We start from the raw sequence: 17,088 nt of genomic DNA, 5'->3' as shown, positions 1-17,088 counted from the left end.
AATGAAATATAGAAGATGTAGTAAGGAATGTTCACAGATCTTGTAAGAAGGAAGGTAGATGGTGAGATTGTCCCTTCATTTAATTTTTTCATCTTCCATTGAAAATAGATTCCTGTCATCTTATTTAAAATGAGCATTTATTAATTTTATAATATAATGAAATTAGTGAAAATTCACATGGCTGCTTACAATAGACTTCATTTATATGTGGTTTTACTCGGTGCCTAGAAGAAGGAAGGGCATGGCATCCTTGCAGTATGTTTCATTCAGTCCTGGAACACAAGGTGTTAGTTTAATTTGTCTGAACGGCCCTACACACTCCATATGAACCAATCGGTTTTCATGTGTGTGCGTGTGCATGTGCGTGTGTGTGTGCGTGTGTGTGTGCATGCGCACATGTGGTATGTGTGTATATGTACATGTGTATGTATTTGTGCCTATGTGTGTGTATGTAGAGGGCAGAAGTGGATATCAGATGTCTTCTGTGATGCCAGGCACAGTGTCTGGGGATCCAGACTCAGTCCCTATGTTTGCATGGCAAGCACCTTGTTAACTGAACCACCCCCATAGCACCTCCCTATTTGCTCATTATTAAAATTTCAAATCACATTATGGTTTTATTAAGTGCAACCTAGAGATACACATTTCATATGAAGTTTAGCATATTTAAAGACATCTTCCGATATAACAGCATTTAAAAACCAAACCCTGGGCTAGGGAATGCCTTAGAAAGGTAAGAGTACTTGCTGTGCAAGCCTGAGTACCTAAGTTCAAATCCTCAGCCCGTATGTAAAGAGCCAGGCATGGCCCTCCAAGCCTGCAACCTCAGTGCTATTTGAGGGGCTGAGACAGGAAGATCCCTGTTTGTTTTTAAGCCCTGTGTAAACACTTAGGTCTATAATGTGCTGAGTCTTCCTGTAGCCTTCTTCCGATACATAAAGCAGAGGATGTGCAAGAGCAAGGGAATGTTAACAAAAGACACACTGGACTTGTCAGCCAGCACCTAGGAATGCCATGTCAAAAAAGTGCCAGTGACATCATAGTTCCCTTGAGTCAGGTAGTAAACGCAGATCTATCTGTCAGGAGACTCCATCTCCTTCTGTAGAGTGGGGCTATGGTCTCCACCCCTCTGGGGAACACTTGAGAAATTTGGATCAAATCAATATAAGTCTGATACGTTTTTGTAATGCAGTTAATTACTGTAGCATATACTTACGTTCCCTTTATCTGCTACTTAGCAGTGTGATGAGTGGAAGCAGGACTCAGTTCTATTTGCCTGTTAGAATCACCTGGGAAATCTTTACAGCAGAAAGGACTCCCTCTTCCATTGTGAGGTCCCAGCCCCTATGAATATTAGTCTCTTTAAATTTTGTTTTGGGAGGAAGCAAAAACTTTTATTACATAACGTGTGTGTGTGTGTGTGTGTGTGTGTGTGTGTGTGTGTGTGTGTGTGTGTGTGTGTGTTGCTGCATGGGTTTAGACGTCAGAGGACAATTTGCTGGAATTGGTTCTCACCATCTACCACATGGATCCTGGAAATTGAACTCAGATCACCAAGGCTTGGCGGTAAGCTCATTTACCTGATGAGCCATCTCTAAGCTCAAACATCAGCCCTTTTCAATTTTGTTTTGGGAGGAATTTTCTTTTCATTTTAAATTAAAAATTTCTTTTAAATATACCTTTGATTCTAGTGGTCAATTGAGAGTCGTTGTCTCTGGGTGGTCTGGTTAGTCAATTAACTTTACCGTTTGTAGCTCAGCTAACTCATATGGAATTTTACAGTTCAGAAAGGGCTAGCACATTCCACTTAATGCCCATAACAAGCCTGTGGATAGACGTTATTTTCTCATATAACCAAGAACATGGTGGCAATTCTGTACTGGATGTTATATTATTCATCTAGATTGAGAGAAGTTGATTACAACCTTGGCTGGGTGGAACTGAGTCACATAAAAAATTTCAGATTTCATAAATACATATAATACACATAATATACACTTATGCACTATATATGTACATTTTATATTAATATATACACAATGCTTATATTTTCTATTAGCCATTTAGACATTATACAAATGTATATTACCTATATGTAACACACACGCACACACACACACACACCTGCTAATAGTAGGGTTGTTTTTCTATATGTAGATCTTGACACATTCAAGCTTACAACATCATCCACAAATGTTCCACATGCTCTTCCAGGCCTCTTCACCGTCCCTTATCCTCTTCAGACATCCAGAGTTCTTTGATAAGACCCTGTTCTTACACGGGCCCCTCTGACTCCCCACTCTGTGTTACTTCCACCTGTTTCCAAGACTGTGAAGAGCCACAGCAAGGCTTGCTGGATGTGAGTCAGGAAGCCATATTTGGACCCAAAATGTCTTCCAAACACCCATGTGTTAAGGTGTGAGGCCTAGTTGGATGAAGCTTAGTTACTGTGGCATGCCCTTGAATGTTAGGACCTCTGCCTCTTCCTGTCTGTATCTTGGACCTTATGAGGTGAGCAGGCCTCCTTTACCACATGCCCCTGCCCTGATGTTCTATGCCACCTTGTGCCTGAATCACCAAGGCTCATTGTCCATGGACTGAAAATATGAGCCAAATGATACCCTTTTTCTTTTTAAATGTTTTTTTCCATGTGTGCATCATAGTCACAGGAAACAGATTTCATACAGGACACCCGAGGTCTAGTTCTCAACTCTGAGGCTCAGCACTCTGTGACCCAGAACGCGTACTAGGCTTGTTTCTTCATCTAGAAAACAGGATGTTGGAATTGGGTGAGAAGATGGAATGAAATGAGCTCATTGCTGAGCTCAGGAGCCAGACTCCCTGAACTCTTTTTCTTTATGACAAGGTTTCCCATAGCCCAGGCTGCTTTCAAACTCGCTGTTTATCTGAGGATAGCATTGAACGCCCAATCCTCTTCCCTCTACCTCCTCAGTGTGGGGATTACAGGTGCACAGCATCGCATTGGGTTTTATGCAGTACTAGGAACTAAACCCAGGTCTCTGTGCCTGCGAGGCAGGTACTGTGTCAAATGAGCCGCATTCTCAGCTTAGATCCCCTGAATTCAAATTCAGAATTACCACTGTCTTTCTGGTGTGTGAGCTTTTGGTAAATTTCTTAACCCTTTTGTGACTTATTTTCTTTGTCTACCACAGACTTCGAATATCTTTAGAGTTTTGAAGATGAAAGGACTTATTTAGACAGACAAGTGGACTCAGACAAGTTCTGGCCATGTGCTTGGTACCATAATTATTAGTCACACCACCATTATTATTGGCTTTTTATACTGGCTAACAGTAGTAGTGAATTTTACTTCCAGAGGAGGTGGGTGAGAGTGAGTCTGATTACAGGGTTTTTCAGATCCCACATAGTCCTGAAGTCTATGTATCCTTCCCTGTTTACTGAGTCAAGGACTATAAACCTATGACTTTTGGGTAGATTTAGCCTTCTCATGGCTAAAGAGACACCATAATCATTTGCCCCCCAATAGTGTCAGTCTTTAAAGGTTGTTCATTCTCAGTTGTAACTAACACAATGCTGCATGATATTTTCAGGACAGGGCAAGCCAGAAGTCTTCCTGTGCAAATTAAACTGTCACCAAGTATGTGCTGATTGTTTCTCTGGGAATTAAGAGGGCTAATCTCATTTTGCTCAAAACTGTTGAAGGAGGCTTGGTACGTGAGAATACAAACTCTGGGGACTTGGAGAATTTCACTCAATGAACAGTCATTGGCAAGAACTTTTAGCCCTCATACTTTTACTTCAGGTTTCTGCTGGACAGCACTGGTGTCTTGCAGGTGATGAGGAGCCTCAGTTTAACTCAGAGTGCTACCACATGGTCGAGTATTTTAAGGAGTTGGTATTTTAGTTTTCTTGGCAGTTACTGACACTCTTCACAATGATTAAATGAGATAGTAGGTGTGAATCACTTTGAACAGCAACTGACAGTTGTTTAGCCCCTGACACATGATATGTTTCAGTAAATGCTGATTGCCAGGTTGGGGAGATGGCTCAGTAGGTAAATTGCTTACTGCATCAACATAGAGAGCTGGATTCCCTCATCCAGAACCCCTGTAAGAACTCCAGTTGTGAGTAGCGCTCATCTCAGTGCTGGGGGCTGACACAGGTGGATCCCTGGGGATTGCTGGCCAACCAGCTTAGTCAAATTGGTGAGTTCCAGGTTCAGTGAGAGACTCTGTCTGGAAAAATAAGGTGGGGAGTGACAGAAGAAGATATGGGATGGACACCGTGCATGCACACATACATGAATGCATACATTTTTAAAAAGTGCTTTTTGTCACTGTTCTCAAGCTTGTGTGTTTGAAACAAAGGACAAAGGACAGTGGGCTTTTTCAACACGCACAAACCTAGGGTGAACTATCATTCCACAGGGGTGGTAGCATCCAAGCAGGGTCAGCAGCTCGGTGGTCCTATTGGCAGTCATTTTGGTTTAGCCTCTAGGTAGCTGGCTCCAGGTTATGATGAGGCCCACAGCACCCCCTGCAGCCTTGGCTTTGGGCTCTGCCTATTCTCTGCCTTCTGAGATAAGTGATGTCTACTTCAGCTCATGGGTTTGGGAAGAGGGTTTTTATTGGGCAGCGTTACAGGTTGGATTCACATGGTGAAGTCCTTCAGTGTCTTGGGATGTGACCATGTTTGGAGATGGTCTTTAAGGATGTGGTGATGAGGGTAGGCCATATGGAATGTAGTATAGTTGGTGTCCTTATACGAAAAATTAAGACAGTGACACACAGGGACAATGTGAGGACGCAGGTTAAGATAGTCAGTATACCTAAGGAGAAAAGCACCAGGGAAGCCAGTTTTGCTCACATCTCGGTCTCAGCCTTCCAGCTTCCAGAATCAGGAGATGATAAGTCTCTGTTGTTCAAGACACTTGCTGTGTGGTACTTTGATATGGCAGCACCAGAAATTCTACAGGCGGCTGGCAATTTTCCCTGAGTGGTAGTGCTTCTTGGGGAAATGCTAGGAACTGAGACTTAGTGGTACAGAACCACAAGTGACCTCCGTGGGCTTTGTGGACCTCCGTGGACTTTGCTGTGACTTCAGCCATTGCACTTCATGCTAGTGTTCCTAATCGTCTCCCTGTGTCTAGGGAAGCAGGCTACGGCATAAAACTGTCAGAATCATTAGTGCAAAATCATTGTCCTCCATCCATCCTAAGTACTCAATAAAAGACACTTATGTTCAGGATGAGAGGAGCTATCAATGGAAAAATCTGCTGGGTTACAAAATTATGCACATTGATTATCCATCTTTAATAACATTTGCTTACCCACAGGCTGGGGAGAAAAACAGTCTTGTTGCAGACTTAAAAACATGTCTTGCTGACATTCCAAGGTGCTGGGAATAAGGATCTCTTTGAAAGTGAAAAGTAGCTAAAGGGTGTGGAACAGACACTTTTTGTTCATTGAAACAGAAAACAGAAGGGAGTCGCAGTCCGAGCTCCCCCTTCGGCTTTTTGAGAGTACTGTTTGTGGTGGAAAGACTTTCCTTTGAGTCAGGGATCATTTAATCACGTTGGTTTTGTCTTGGTGCGCATAAAGCTGCGCTGTGGAGGAAAACGTTCCAGGCCTGCCCTCTTGCCTGCCCCTCTTGGTGTACTGCTAGTACACTGCAGGAAGAGGGGGAAATCATTTTAGACTTTTGATATGTGCTATCTGTTAAAAATAGTGCTCTTGCCTCTCTTCAATTAGGAGGAAGGCAATATTTTTAGGTCCCGACACAGTTTGTTTTTAGTTGGAAGCCACGAAGGCCATGAGACAGAAATCCCCAAACAACAGCTTTCTACTGGAGTGGGTGAATAGCCGAGGTTATTTATGAGTCCCATTTGAAAAGCTCAGCACAGCATACCCTGGGTGGGTGGGATAAGAATGCACACTTTGGGGGTGTGTTTGATTGCCTCCAAGTTCCTTTGAAATCTTGTAAAGGCTGTGGAAATTGAGCTTGTGCTGGATCTGAGTCATGCCAGCTTAGCTTGTGTTTGGGAATCTGATCAACAAAACAGCTGCCCTTTACTTCTTTGTACAGCAGGTCCACACAATGCTGTAATTGTGGCGACAGGGCTGTTAGCGCTCAGGAATGAAACTGCAGCCCCCAGCATGCCTCTGGAGGCTGCAGTGCTGGAAAAGGAAATAACCCACCAGTGGCCAGTGTTCCATGTAAATGTGAAGGATTTAATAAAACAATATCATAATGCATGCCCGCACAATTTCTTTATCATGCTTCCTCTAAGAGGTGGGGTTTAATCTTTGGGGGCTTTGGTGTATGTTGAGTTCTTTTCATGAAGACAAGTTTCTAGAATGAAAAGGGAAAAATAAAGATCTCTCTCCTTTCCATTCCCCTTTCTGGAAACTTCCTTGACTTTCAAGCTTGTCTCTACTGTGGGTTTATAAAACTCAGCTTAGGAGCTGAAAACCCAGAGAATAACTGGGTTCAGGGCTCTATTGCCTCTTCAGACAGAAGCAAAGGACGAAAGTGACTTGGGTACCATGTGAATGTTGGGTGGGAGAGAGACTGGGTACAGAGCAAGCAGGGAAGGGGTTGGGGATGTCAGTTGGAAACAGCCCTACAAGAGTTGGTGAATTCATCCTGCGCTCAACTTCTGCACATGCTAATTTTGGGAATGTAGTCTACTAGAGAGTGCATGCACTATTTCAAGAGGTCATATGTATTAGCTTCTTCAGTCTAAAGATGACCCTAGGTGATGGTGGAGCAGGGGACTGATCAGACACCAAAGGTGATCAGGCATGGAGGGCCGCGGTATGGTTCTTACTAAAACTAAGGCTGTATCTAGAAGATACAGGAACCTCAATGAAGTTTGGGCAGGAAGGAATCTTAGCCAGTTCAAACAATACAATCATTTTTAAGCCGTATTCTTTTTGTTTTGTTTTCTTGTAGTTTGAGTTTGAGATAGGGTCTTGCTATGTAGCTTGGCTGGCCTAAAAAACAGCGCATAACCTAGGCTGCCTTCAAAATTGTGATAATGCTCCTGCCTCCACCTCCCAAATGCTGGAATTATAAGTATACACCATTATGCCTGACTGGATTGTGTCGTTGGTTATTTAGCTCACTGAAAGCTTTCTTTCCCTTTCACACTACAGTTTCAAAGTGGATTATGCTGGGGCAGAGTGGGGGGGCACAACACGTGTTATTGGATCTCACCCATAAAGTGCCCCGACTAGGTAGGTCTGGGGTGCTGGAGAAGGTCTGTTTCTAACTGGTTTCCAGGCAGTGCTATCACTACTGTCCTGAGGGCTGTGCTCTAAGGAATACTAATATATATATAAACTAATATATATATATATATATATATATATATATATATATATATATATAAAATCATTTCTCATGTGCAAATGCTCCACAATTCCTGGCCAAACAGAGTGAATCAAGCAAATTTCTGTGTGGCCACTCTCCTGAGTAAAGATGCTGTACTGTGGTTATAGGCTGCTCCCTGGACTGAGAGGAAACAATGTGTGATAAACACACACACACACACACACACACACACACACACACACTTTTAATCTTTTTTAGACAAGATCTCACTGTGTACTCTGAGGCTGTCCTTGAACTAGCAATCCTCTGCCTCAGCCTCCCCTCTGCTGGAATTACAAGAGTGCTCTGCTACACCAGTTTCTCACTCTATTTTGTGTGCGTGCATGCCAGTTGTTCATTTAGCCTAGATTAAAAGGTAGGACCAAAGCTTGCATAGAGGCTCCTAAGTCCTTTTCTCTGGATCTTTTCAGGTCATAAATAAAGGTGGAATCTAGTGGGAACAGGTGTGTTTGGGTGCCTGGTGATATACAATCTTTTAAACAGAAGAAACAGTACAGCCATCCTTAAAGACAACAAATCTTTCTGAAAGTACTATTTTTCTATCAGGGATCTAAAGTATGGTTGCTTTTTATTGAGAAAACAAAATGAGCGCATGTGGAACTGATACCCCCTCTTTCCTCCTCCCTTCCTTCTTTCCCCCACCCTCTCTTCTCCCCTGGTACAGAGCTAATGAATTTTAGTAACTGCTGCCCCCCTTTGAGTCTTGGAAAAGTGCTGATGAAATCTTGTGGTGTCATAAATCCTTTTTTTTTTTAACTTATTGCTTTCTCAAAGTGCCTTGATACAGATTTTCATCCTCAATACTTTGAAGGATTTGCATTACTTTTCTAACTTTTGATAATGATTGAGCCACTCAACATGTTTGGAATTAGATTGCCTCAAGTTTAAAATGCAATGATACATGTTTGTTCTTTCTAAAAAATTAGCTGATCTTTCCCATGGATTGTGAGGAATATATTTTTTCTCCCTCACTTCTTCCCACCCTTCCTTCCCTGGTTTGCATATATAGCCCAGGATGTCCTTGAACTCATATATGCAACCAGGCATGATGACCTTGAACTACTGATCTTCCTGCCTTGGCCTTCCCATGATGTACTTCTTCCAGGGAGGCTCCACCTATTAACAATACATCGACCTTCGAAAAATAGCATCATCAGCTGTGGACTCAAAAGTTCCAACACGTCAGCCTGTAGGGGGTGTACTGCATTTAAACCACAGCACAAGGGCGTGCCAGACCATATACCCTTCCTTTTAGGGAAGTGCTGAAAGTCAGGAAAGGAGACCCAGTCAACAGACTTCCTGTCTCCTTAGAGCAGCGGTTTTCAATCTGTGGGTCATGAACCCTTTGGGGTTATATTAGATATCCTGCATATCATATATTTACATCATGATTCATAACACTAGGAAAATTATAGTTATGAAGTAGCAATAAATATAGTTTTATGGTTGGGGGTCACCACAGCATGAGGAACCGTATTAAAGGGTCACAGCTTTAGGAATATTGAGGACCGCTAAATATTAGACACTAAAATTTCATTCTGTGGAAGGAGAGCATTTGAATATTTGAAGGGGCTGGAGAAGGGACTTTTGGGTTTATCATTTCTTTATTTTATTTTAATTTTTTTGTCTATAAGTGTTTTGCCCACACGCATGGCTGCACACCACATGCATGTGTGGTACCCCAGGAGGCCAGAAGAGGGTATCAGATCTCCTGGAAACGGAGTTTTGGATGGGTAAGAGCTGCTGTGTGTGTGCTGGGAACTGAACAAGTGTTGTCAACCTCTAAGCCATCGTCCCAGCCCTGGTTATTATATCATGTGAAGGCAGCATTCTTCTGTTGCTCACCCCTTCTCCAAACACTCAGCTCAGGGAGAAACCTAAGTTTCAGAGGCATCTTGGTATAGACACCTGAAAAGCCCCAACCAGATTTATATGTAGGCAAAGCACTGAAAAAGTCTTTATTCTCTGTCTCCACAGGTTAACTTCGTGGCTTGCCAGCTCTTTGCCTTGTCTGCTGCTTTCTGGTTTAGAATCTACTTACATCCTGGTAAAGCCAGCCCGGAGGTCCGTCACACATTGGCCACCATTTTGGGCATTTATTTCGTTGTGTTTTGTTTTGGCTGGTGAGTATGAACCTCATAAATTCTAATGTTTATCACTTGGATGTTTTGTGATGATATTCTTGGTAAGAAATACATGACATTGTAAAATACCTCCTGCATTGAAAAGTTTGGTGAGATTGTGAATGCTGTAGATACCTTACTGTAAACTAATTGGGATGTCCTGGGAACCTTCACTCATGTCAGAGACTAGAGCTGGCAAAGAAGCTAGCCATTGGAAGTCAGTGCTGTCTTTTCCCCTTAGGATTAGACCTCTACAGACCTCCTTGAGTCATGCGGATGGAGTGTTATAAGGATTAATTTTTCCCAATAAGGGACCCCTCCCTAATCTTTGCAAATGTTGCTGTGTTTCTTGTCTTGCTGTTGGAGCCTTGGTGTTAGTCCAAAGGTTTCAGTGCAGGGATTAGGGCCATGAGTCATTCTCTATCAGATGGAGGGTTAAACTTAGTGTAGATACCTCCTAACACCCAAACATGGCAAATACCTAGGGAGTGGTACTTCTTAGGGTACATGCTTTAGAGATTAACATTTCTAGAAGTATCTCTTCAGGGAAATTTGTGAGTTTGTTGAAGGTATCAGGATACTTCTCTAACCCTGCCACAAACCATTGGGAAAGGATGCATATTTTGAATCAGCCACTGTGTTAAAAAAAAACAGAACAAAACACCCCTGATATGTGGGGTTTTGGTACTGGTATTCTGAAACTTACAGAAATAGCTATGGGACTTAAAAAGCATAAAGTCCACCCAAAAGAATTCCTTTTGGGCTTTCAATTTTATATGGGATGCGAACATCTTCAACTACTCACTTACTGATTCCGGACGTTCCAACGGCTGCAACTGCAAACTGTGTCCAGGTTTCCTGGTGTCTTTTTGAGAAATAGTGTTTTGCTTCCATAGAACAATTCTTTGACTTACGTTCTCTCATGCGTTAATGAATCCTTTGCTCTTTGGAATGGGTAGGGGTGGGTTATCCAATGCGTAGGTCAGTACGAATTTTTCTTAGCACCTCCCCCTTTCCTTCTATCTTAAAGGTATGCTGTACATCTCTTTGTGCTGGTGTTGATGTGTTATGGAGTCATGGTCACTGCAAGTGTATCCAATATTCACAGGTAAGATCCTGAGATTGAGCAGTGTTCGGGGAGGAATTTTGTGATCTTCTGAAATGTGTTTTGCTTATTTCCCCTGAGTGATGTGTCTAAGGGCCTCCAGAATGTCAGAGAACAGGGAAAAGAGGAATCTTCAGAAAAGGACTTATGGAAAAAGGATGCAAAGTGGGATCCAGTTGAAAGAAGGTTTATCCATTTATGAGGCAGCCTCAAGCTGGGCACAACTTAGATATTCTTAGTATGATGCAGCTGTAGAAAGAAATAAATTCTGGAGAAACAGAATGACATGTTTGCACCTCAGAATAAATGTGTTGAATGAAGGAAGCCACCTGGATTATGTTTTAGAAAACACAAGCTAATCTATGGTGTGGGGTGGTGCCAGGAGATGGGTCAAGGTCATGAAAAGAAGCATGTATAAATGTGCAGGGGTGAGGCAAAGTCCGTTCTCAGATTTGAGTACAGTTTTCTAAATGTTTGCATATATCAAAACTCACTAGTTGTAGACTTTGAATATGTAAATGTATAGAATATAAGAGAACTATTTAATGAGAAAGAGCTAAGTTGTGCTGTGTTGTTGGCTTTTGAGTCTCAGAGGTAGTTTAATTCTCCCTTGAAGTCTGTATGATCAACATGATCAGCAGATAGACTGATGGAGTGTGTTTGACAACGTCTGTCTGTCTTTCCTGTGGTCTGTCTGAAAACTCAGTGTTGATTCTGCCTTTTGTGAACTCTAGAAAGTTATTTTTAATGTTTCTTTTATTAAAAAAAATTATTTGGCGGGGGTGGGGGCTGGAGAGAAGGCTCACTGTTTAAGAAAGGATATATACTGCTCATCCAGAGGACCCAAGTTCAGTTCCTAGAATCCAAGTGTGGGGGCTCACAGCTGCCTATAACTCTAGCTTCAGAGAACTCACCTTCTGGCCTCCTTGGACACCTGCATTCAAATGCACATACTCACACCCATACACACACAATTAAAAATCAAGTAAATCTTCAAGAATTTATTTTTATTTATATGTATGCCTGTGCCTGTGCGAGTTTATGTGTCCCACGTGTGTACAGGTGCCTGAGGAGGGCATGAGGTCCCCTGAAACTGGGGTTATAGGTGGTTATAAACCCCATGGTACAGATTCTGGGAATCAGTCACTGTCAGAGCAGCAAACGATCTGAACTGCTGAGCCCTCTCTTCAGCTGCTAGTGTACTTTGTGAATATAAAGACTTTTATCTTTTGCTTATATTGTGTTTTCAACATTTAGAACGATTCTTGGTACAGGCAACAGTGAAGGCTCAGTAGATATTTATGAAAGTAACAGCCAGGGTGCTTTGAAAAGATCCTTGCAGGCCAGGTGTGGTGGTGCATGCCTTTAAGCCCAGCACTCAGGAGGCAGAGGAAGGTGGATCTGGGAGTTTGAGGCCAGCCTGTCTACAGGGTGAGTTCCAGGACAGCAGGGCTGTACAGAGAAACCCTGTCTCAAACAAAACAAAACCAAACAAAACAAAAAACCCAAAGCAAGCAAGCAAACAAACAAACAAGATGCTCGCACTTGCTGTTTCTCTGTTTCTGGCTTCTATGGAAAGCCCCCTTCTGGCTTCCAGAAGTCCTTAATTAGTAAGGCCATCACCATACTTCTTCAAAACACTAGCAAGTATGTTTTCAGTATATCATTTTGTTGTTACAATAAATTTTTCATTTTCAGAGGAAAGTCTTTTTATGTGCTTTTAAATTTCATAGTCTTCCAACTTTGTGTCCAAATGGCTGTGGAAATGTGATTCTTAAGCTCTCTCTCCTTGAAAAGATATTCCTTCTGGAGGAAAACTGGGAAGTCTGTTTTATTGATTTGAAAAGGATAAGTTCCATAAATGCTTTACACAATATGTATAATGCTTATAAAAGCTTTTTTAAAAATGTCATGGTCTGGGGTTGGGGGTGAGATTGCTTGTCTTCTTTTTTTTTTCTTTTTTTTTTTGGTTTTTTTCGAGACAGGGTTTCTCTGTGTAGCTTTACACCTTTTCCTGGAACTCACTTGGTAGCCCAGGCTAGCCTCGAACTCACAGAGATCCGCCTGGCTCTGCCTCCCGAGTGCTGGGATTAAAGGCGTGCGCCACCACCGCCCGGCTTGCTTGTCTTCTTAAACATGAGTTTGAAAAGCAATTAAATCAATGGTTCTCAATCTTCCTAATGCTGAGACCCTTTACTACAGTTGTGGTAGCCCCCAACCATAATACTATTTTCTTTTTTTTTTTTTTTCTTTTTTGGTTTTTAGAGAGAAGGTTTCTCTCTGTGTAACTTTGCGCCTTTCCTGGAACTCACTCTGTAGCCCAAGCTGGCCTCCAACTCACAGAGATGCCTCTGCCTCCTGAGTGCTGGAATTAAAGGTATGCGCCACCACTGCCTGGCCCATAATACTATTTTCATTGCTACTTTATAACTGTAATCTTGCTACTGTTATGAATTGTAATATAATTATCTGTATTTTCTGATGGTCTTGGGTGACCCCTGTGAAATGTTCATCTACCTCGAAAGGGGTCATGACCTATAGGTTGATAACCACTGAATTAAATGATTAGTAATAATGCTACATTTTATAGCACATTTCCTTTTCTTTTTTCCATTTTGTCGCATTTGTTTTTTTTTCTTTTATTTTTTCCTCTTAAACAAAAAGACAAACAAAGTATGAAACAACAGTCAAACAAACAAAAACCCCAAGCCCTCCTGGATTCTATTAGATGTTCGCCAGCTATTCCTGAGCACACTGTCTGCCCTGGGTGTAGAGGCGATGCTCCCGGCATCACTCCATTGAACTAAACTAGTTTTCTTTATCCCGCCAGTCATCAACGGCAGATAGCTTCTTGGTGAGGGGTGGGACTTTGCCATTACCTATGATAATCTTGTCTGCTCTTCCTCATACTGTCATGGCACTTATGGGGTACGTTCTGGGTTTTAGAGGGTCAAAAACTAGCCCTTGTTCCGTGGCAGGCCTAGGTTTCCAAGTCCCACTCCAGAGTCTGGGAATGGGACACTCCAACCTGGGCGGAGCTGAGCAGTTCACAGACAGACCGTGATTTTCACCATAATAATTTTGTGGTAGCAGAAGGCTCTGCTATGAGAATAAACATGGAAGATGCTCAAACTTGTTCTTCCTCTTTCTGTTTGCTTGAGTGGTTGCCAGTTTGCAGAAGCAGTTCCCAGAGGAAGAACTCCATGTAACTTCTACCATGTCCCAAAGTTGTTTTCCTCAGTTGTTTCAGGGAAAGAACAAGAGGCTGAGGTCAGAAAATGTGAAATCCGGACAGGTGGCTTAGCCTCCCTGCGATGAGCTTTCCCCAACTCCCTTGAGGTCTGAGGTTTGTAATAGTGTGAATGACTTTTTTCTTTTAAATTAAAAATTGTTGTGTGGTTATTTCTGAATGATTATGAATACCCCCTCATGTGTGTGCAGGTGTGTGTAGGTAGGCGTATGCATGTGGTACATGCATGGGTATGCATGCATGCATGTATGCAGAGACCAGAGCTGAATGTCAGATGTCCTGGTGTTCTCCTCTGGTGCTGGACATCTCGTTGGCTTGAGACTCTGTTTCTCACTGAAACTGGGAGTTCACTATTTTTGGCTAGGCTGGCTATCCAGAAAACTTCTAGGATCTGTCTGTCTCTCCCCCCGCCCAACTGCTAGAGTTACAGGCAAGTACAGCCATGACCAGGTTTTACATGGGTGCTGGGATTTGAACTCAAGTCCTCATGCTGGCATGGCAAGCATTCTCACCCACTCAGTCATCTTCCCACTTCTCTTGATTGCAAAGTCTGAAGACTATGATTTCATGATCCCATCTAAATTGTTCTCCTTTTCATGTCCAGTGTTGGGAGTTCCATCTTGGGGCTTGGAAGAGATATGGAGAGGTAGTGTTGTCTGCTCTATAGGAACCCATTTCTGGCCTAGCTGTTGCTCAGGATGTTTTCAGAGAATTCTTCGGTACCACCTATTTCCATGCCAATCACAGTATTGGGCAGGAAGCACAGGCATCAGCTTGTTGTACTGGGACCAGCTGAAGCAGATCTGCTCCATATCTTCCAGGATGGAGGCCTTGTGTGGCAACTGGTGATTTAGTTAATTGATTCTGGAGACCTTGTTTGTGCTACAAACTAGACTAAGCTCCTTTTAATGTATTTCTATTAGTCTCAATACATAAATGATTAATATATCAGTTGATACTTGATTTCATTATTGCTAACACAGTCTTTCTAAAACAAGTGTGTAAGATATAGATTTTATTTTATTTTTTGAGTTGAGGTAATGAATGCTTATGTAAGTAAATTCAGGTTGATGATTTCTTATAAAGAGAATACACCCAGCCAGGCCAACAAGAGAACATTACTAACTATCCTGTCCCAATCTCTGCCACACTCCTCTTTCCAAAAATAGCCACCATGCCAGTTTCTCATACCACAGATTGCTTTTACAAGTGCTGGGGTTTGAACTCCTATTATTTTGTGTTCACAATATATGTTTTCTGCCCCACACAGGAATTCAGGTCCAGCCAGGGCAAGAATGCCCTCTTGTATTAGGGTTCAGTACTTATCCCTGTCATTGACAGCTGCGATTTAGTTACAACCACTGGATTGAATCTGTTTACCTTGTAAGCCAGGGAAGAAACAGGTGGAACGATAGTTGACCTGGTTCTAGAAGAATCTATTGTCTGTTGAATCTGCTTTGTACTTTCGCCTTGAGCTCATGGTCTGGAGAAAGTGAGTGGAAGCCAGAGGCAGCACGGCTTCCTCCCACTCCCGCTCTTGCTTCTCAGGGCACGTGTTCTTGGCCATTGACTTTATCGACTGGCTTCGTGGTTAGAAGGGATTGAGGATGGATCCAAGGTAAGGGGAGCTTTTGTGTATCGAGTAGGCTGACTATTCTTATCGAAAGTGTTTTGGAAAGAAGTGTTTCCAGTTTTGAAGGCTTTAAGATTTTGGAATGTGAGTGTAGACCACAGTGGCATGAACATTGAATCTGGAACCTTAGGCTTGGAGATCTTTGGCAAACTGAATTTTTTGAGGGCTGACATGACACTCTTTTTTTTTTTTTAATTGTGGAGTGTTTTTCATTTTAGAACGTTTCAGATTTTGAACTTTTTGTTTAAGGCCATTTAACTCTCACTGTTTTCCTTTTTTCTTTTTGGTGACGCTGAGTAGGACGCTCAGGTCCTACTTGTGCACAGTAGGCAAACGCCGATCATTGCCCTTCACCTGTGACATCGTCCTCCATGACTAAGGTTAAAGAGAACCAATGTTGTGTAATGCTTTAGAGAACTCTTTATGCTCACTATCTGGCTATTGTCCTTACTTTACTATTCTCTGGGCTGACCCAGAATTCATGAGTTAATTTAATGCTAACATGTGAGTTTCAGTACAATTTAATGTCAGAATATTTATCTTCCCTGGTTTATGACATATGCTAGAAGTTATAGCTTTTGGATTTATGTCTCTATCTGTTGGTTTCCTGAGACATTTAAAATGTTAAGTGTATTCATTTCTTCTAATAGTCATGATGCCCTCCCTACCCCCAATCCGTGTGTCAGGCTAAGGGCTATGCTCAGGGTTCCAGTGAGTTGGGGAAGCAGATGTCCATGTGGATAATTTTAATTTATTAGTGTCCTGTACTAGAAGAATACAAGCAGCTGAGCAGTGATTTATGCTGGGCTTGGGGAACAGGGGTGGTGTAATAGGTGGGATGCTCTAGAGGAGCAAGACCAATAGAATATATATATTTCCAGACATGATGGTGTATGCCTTTAATCTCAGCACTTGGAAGGCAGAAGCAGAGGCAAGTAGATCTCTGTGAGTTCCAGGCCAACCTGGTCTACACAGAGTGAGATCCAGGCCAGCCACAAAGATACATGGTGAGACCCTGTGTAAACACACACACACACACACACACACACACACACACACACACACACACACACGGTGGGGGGGCAAAGGCAGAGACAGAGATGGAGAGACAGACAGAGAGATACAGAGAGACAGATATACACATAAAGGGGCTTTATTAGATTGGCTTACATGGTGGAGGCAGAGTAGTTCATCAGTGGTTATCTACTGGAAAGGCAGAGAACCTTGTAGTTACTTATTCTAGGAATTTAGATGTCTCAGAAGTCATAATCTGGCACTAAAGCCTGGAACTCCTTGGGTTCTGAGCCCACACTGGAAGGCTGGAGAAGCTGGAGTCTAATGATAGCTGCACATGCTCAAAAATAAGCAGCTCGGGCTGGAGAGATGGCTTCGCAGTTAAGAGCACTGGCTGCTTTTCCAGAGGGCCTTGGTTCAATTCCCAACACTCACATGGTGGCTCACAACTACCTGTAATGCCAGTTCCAGAGAATCTGATGCCCTCTCTTGGCCTGTGTGGGGACTGTACATACTTGGTGCACAGGCATACATGTAGACAAAACACTCATACATATAAAGTAAAATTAGTAAATCTTTAAAGAAA

General features: G+C 42.5%; 1 protein-coding gene across 2 annotated transcripts in view; it reads left to right on the top strand.

Moving 5' to 3' along the window:
- The window catches only part of Mboat1 (membrane bound O-acyltransferase domain containing 1), a 107,926-nt gene that overhangs the window by 44,270 nt on the left and 46,568 nt on the right, over window positions 1-17,088 (top strand). For both annotated transcript variants that reach the window (XM_052728958.1, XM_052728957.1), the window contains exons 2-3: window positions 9,355-9,500; window positions 10,531-10,608. In XM_052728958.1, the coding sequence (XP_052584918.1) occupies window positions 9,355-9,500; window positions 10,531-10,608 (224 nt within the window). The remainder of the gene's footprint in view (window positions 1-9,354; window positions 9,501-10,530; window positions 10,609-17,088) is intronic.

This window comes from Peromyscus californicus, unplaced genomic scaffold, assembly GCF_007827085.1.
Source record: "Peromyscus californicus insignis strain IS unplaced genomic scaffold, ASM782708v3 Scaffold_8__1_contigs__length_139910024, whole genome shotgun sequence".
In the NCBI taxonomy this organism is placed as follows: Eukaryota; Metazoa; Chordata; class Mammalia; order Rodentia; family Cricetidae; genus Peromyscus; species Peromyscus californicus.
Note: the sequence above shows the minus strand (reverse complement) of the source record. Positions and strands in the feature narration are given on the sequence as shown.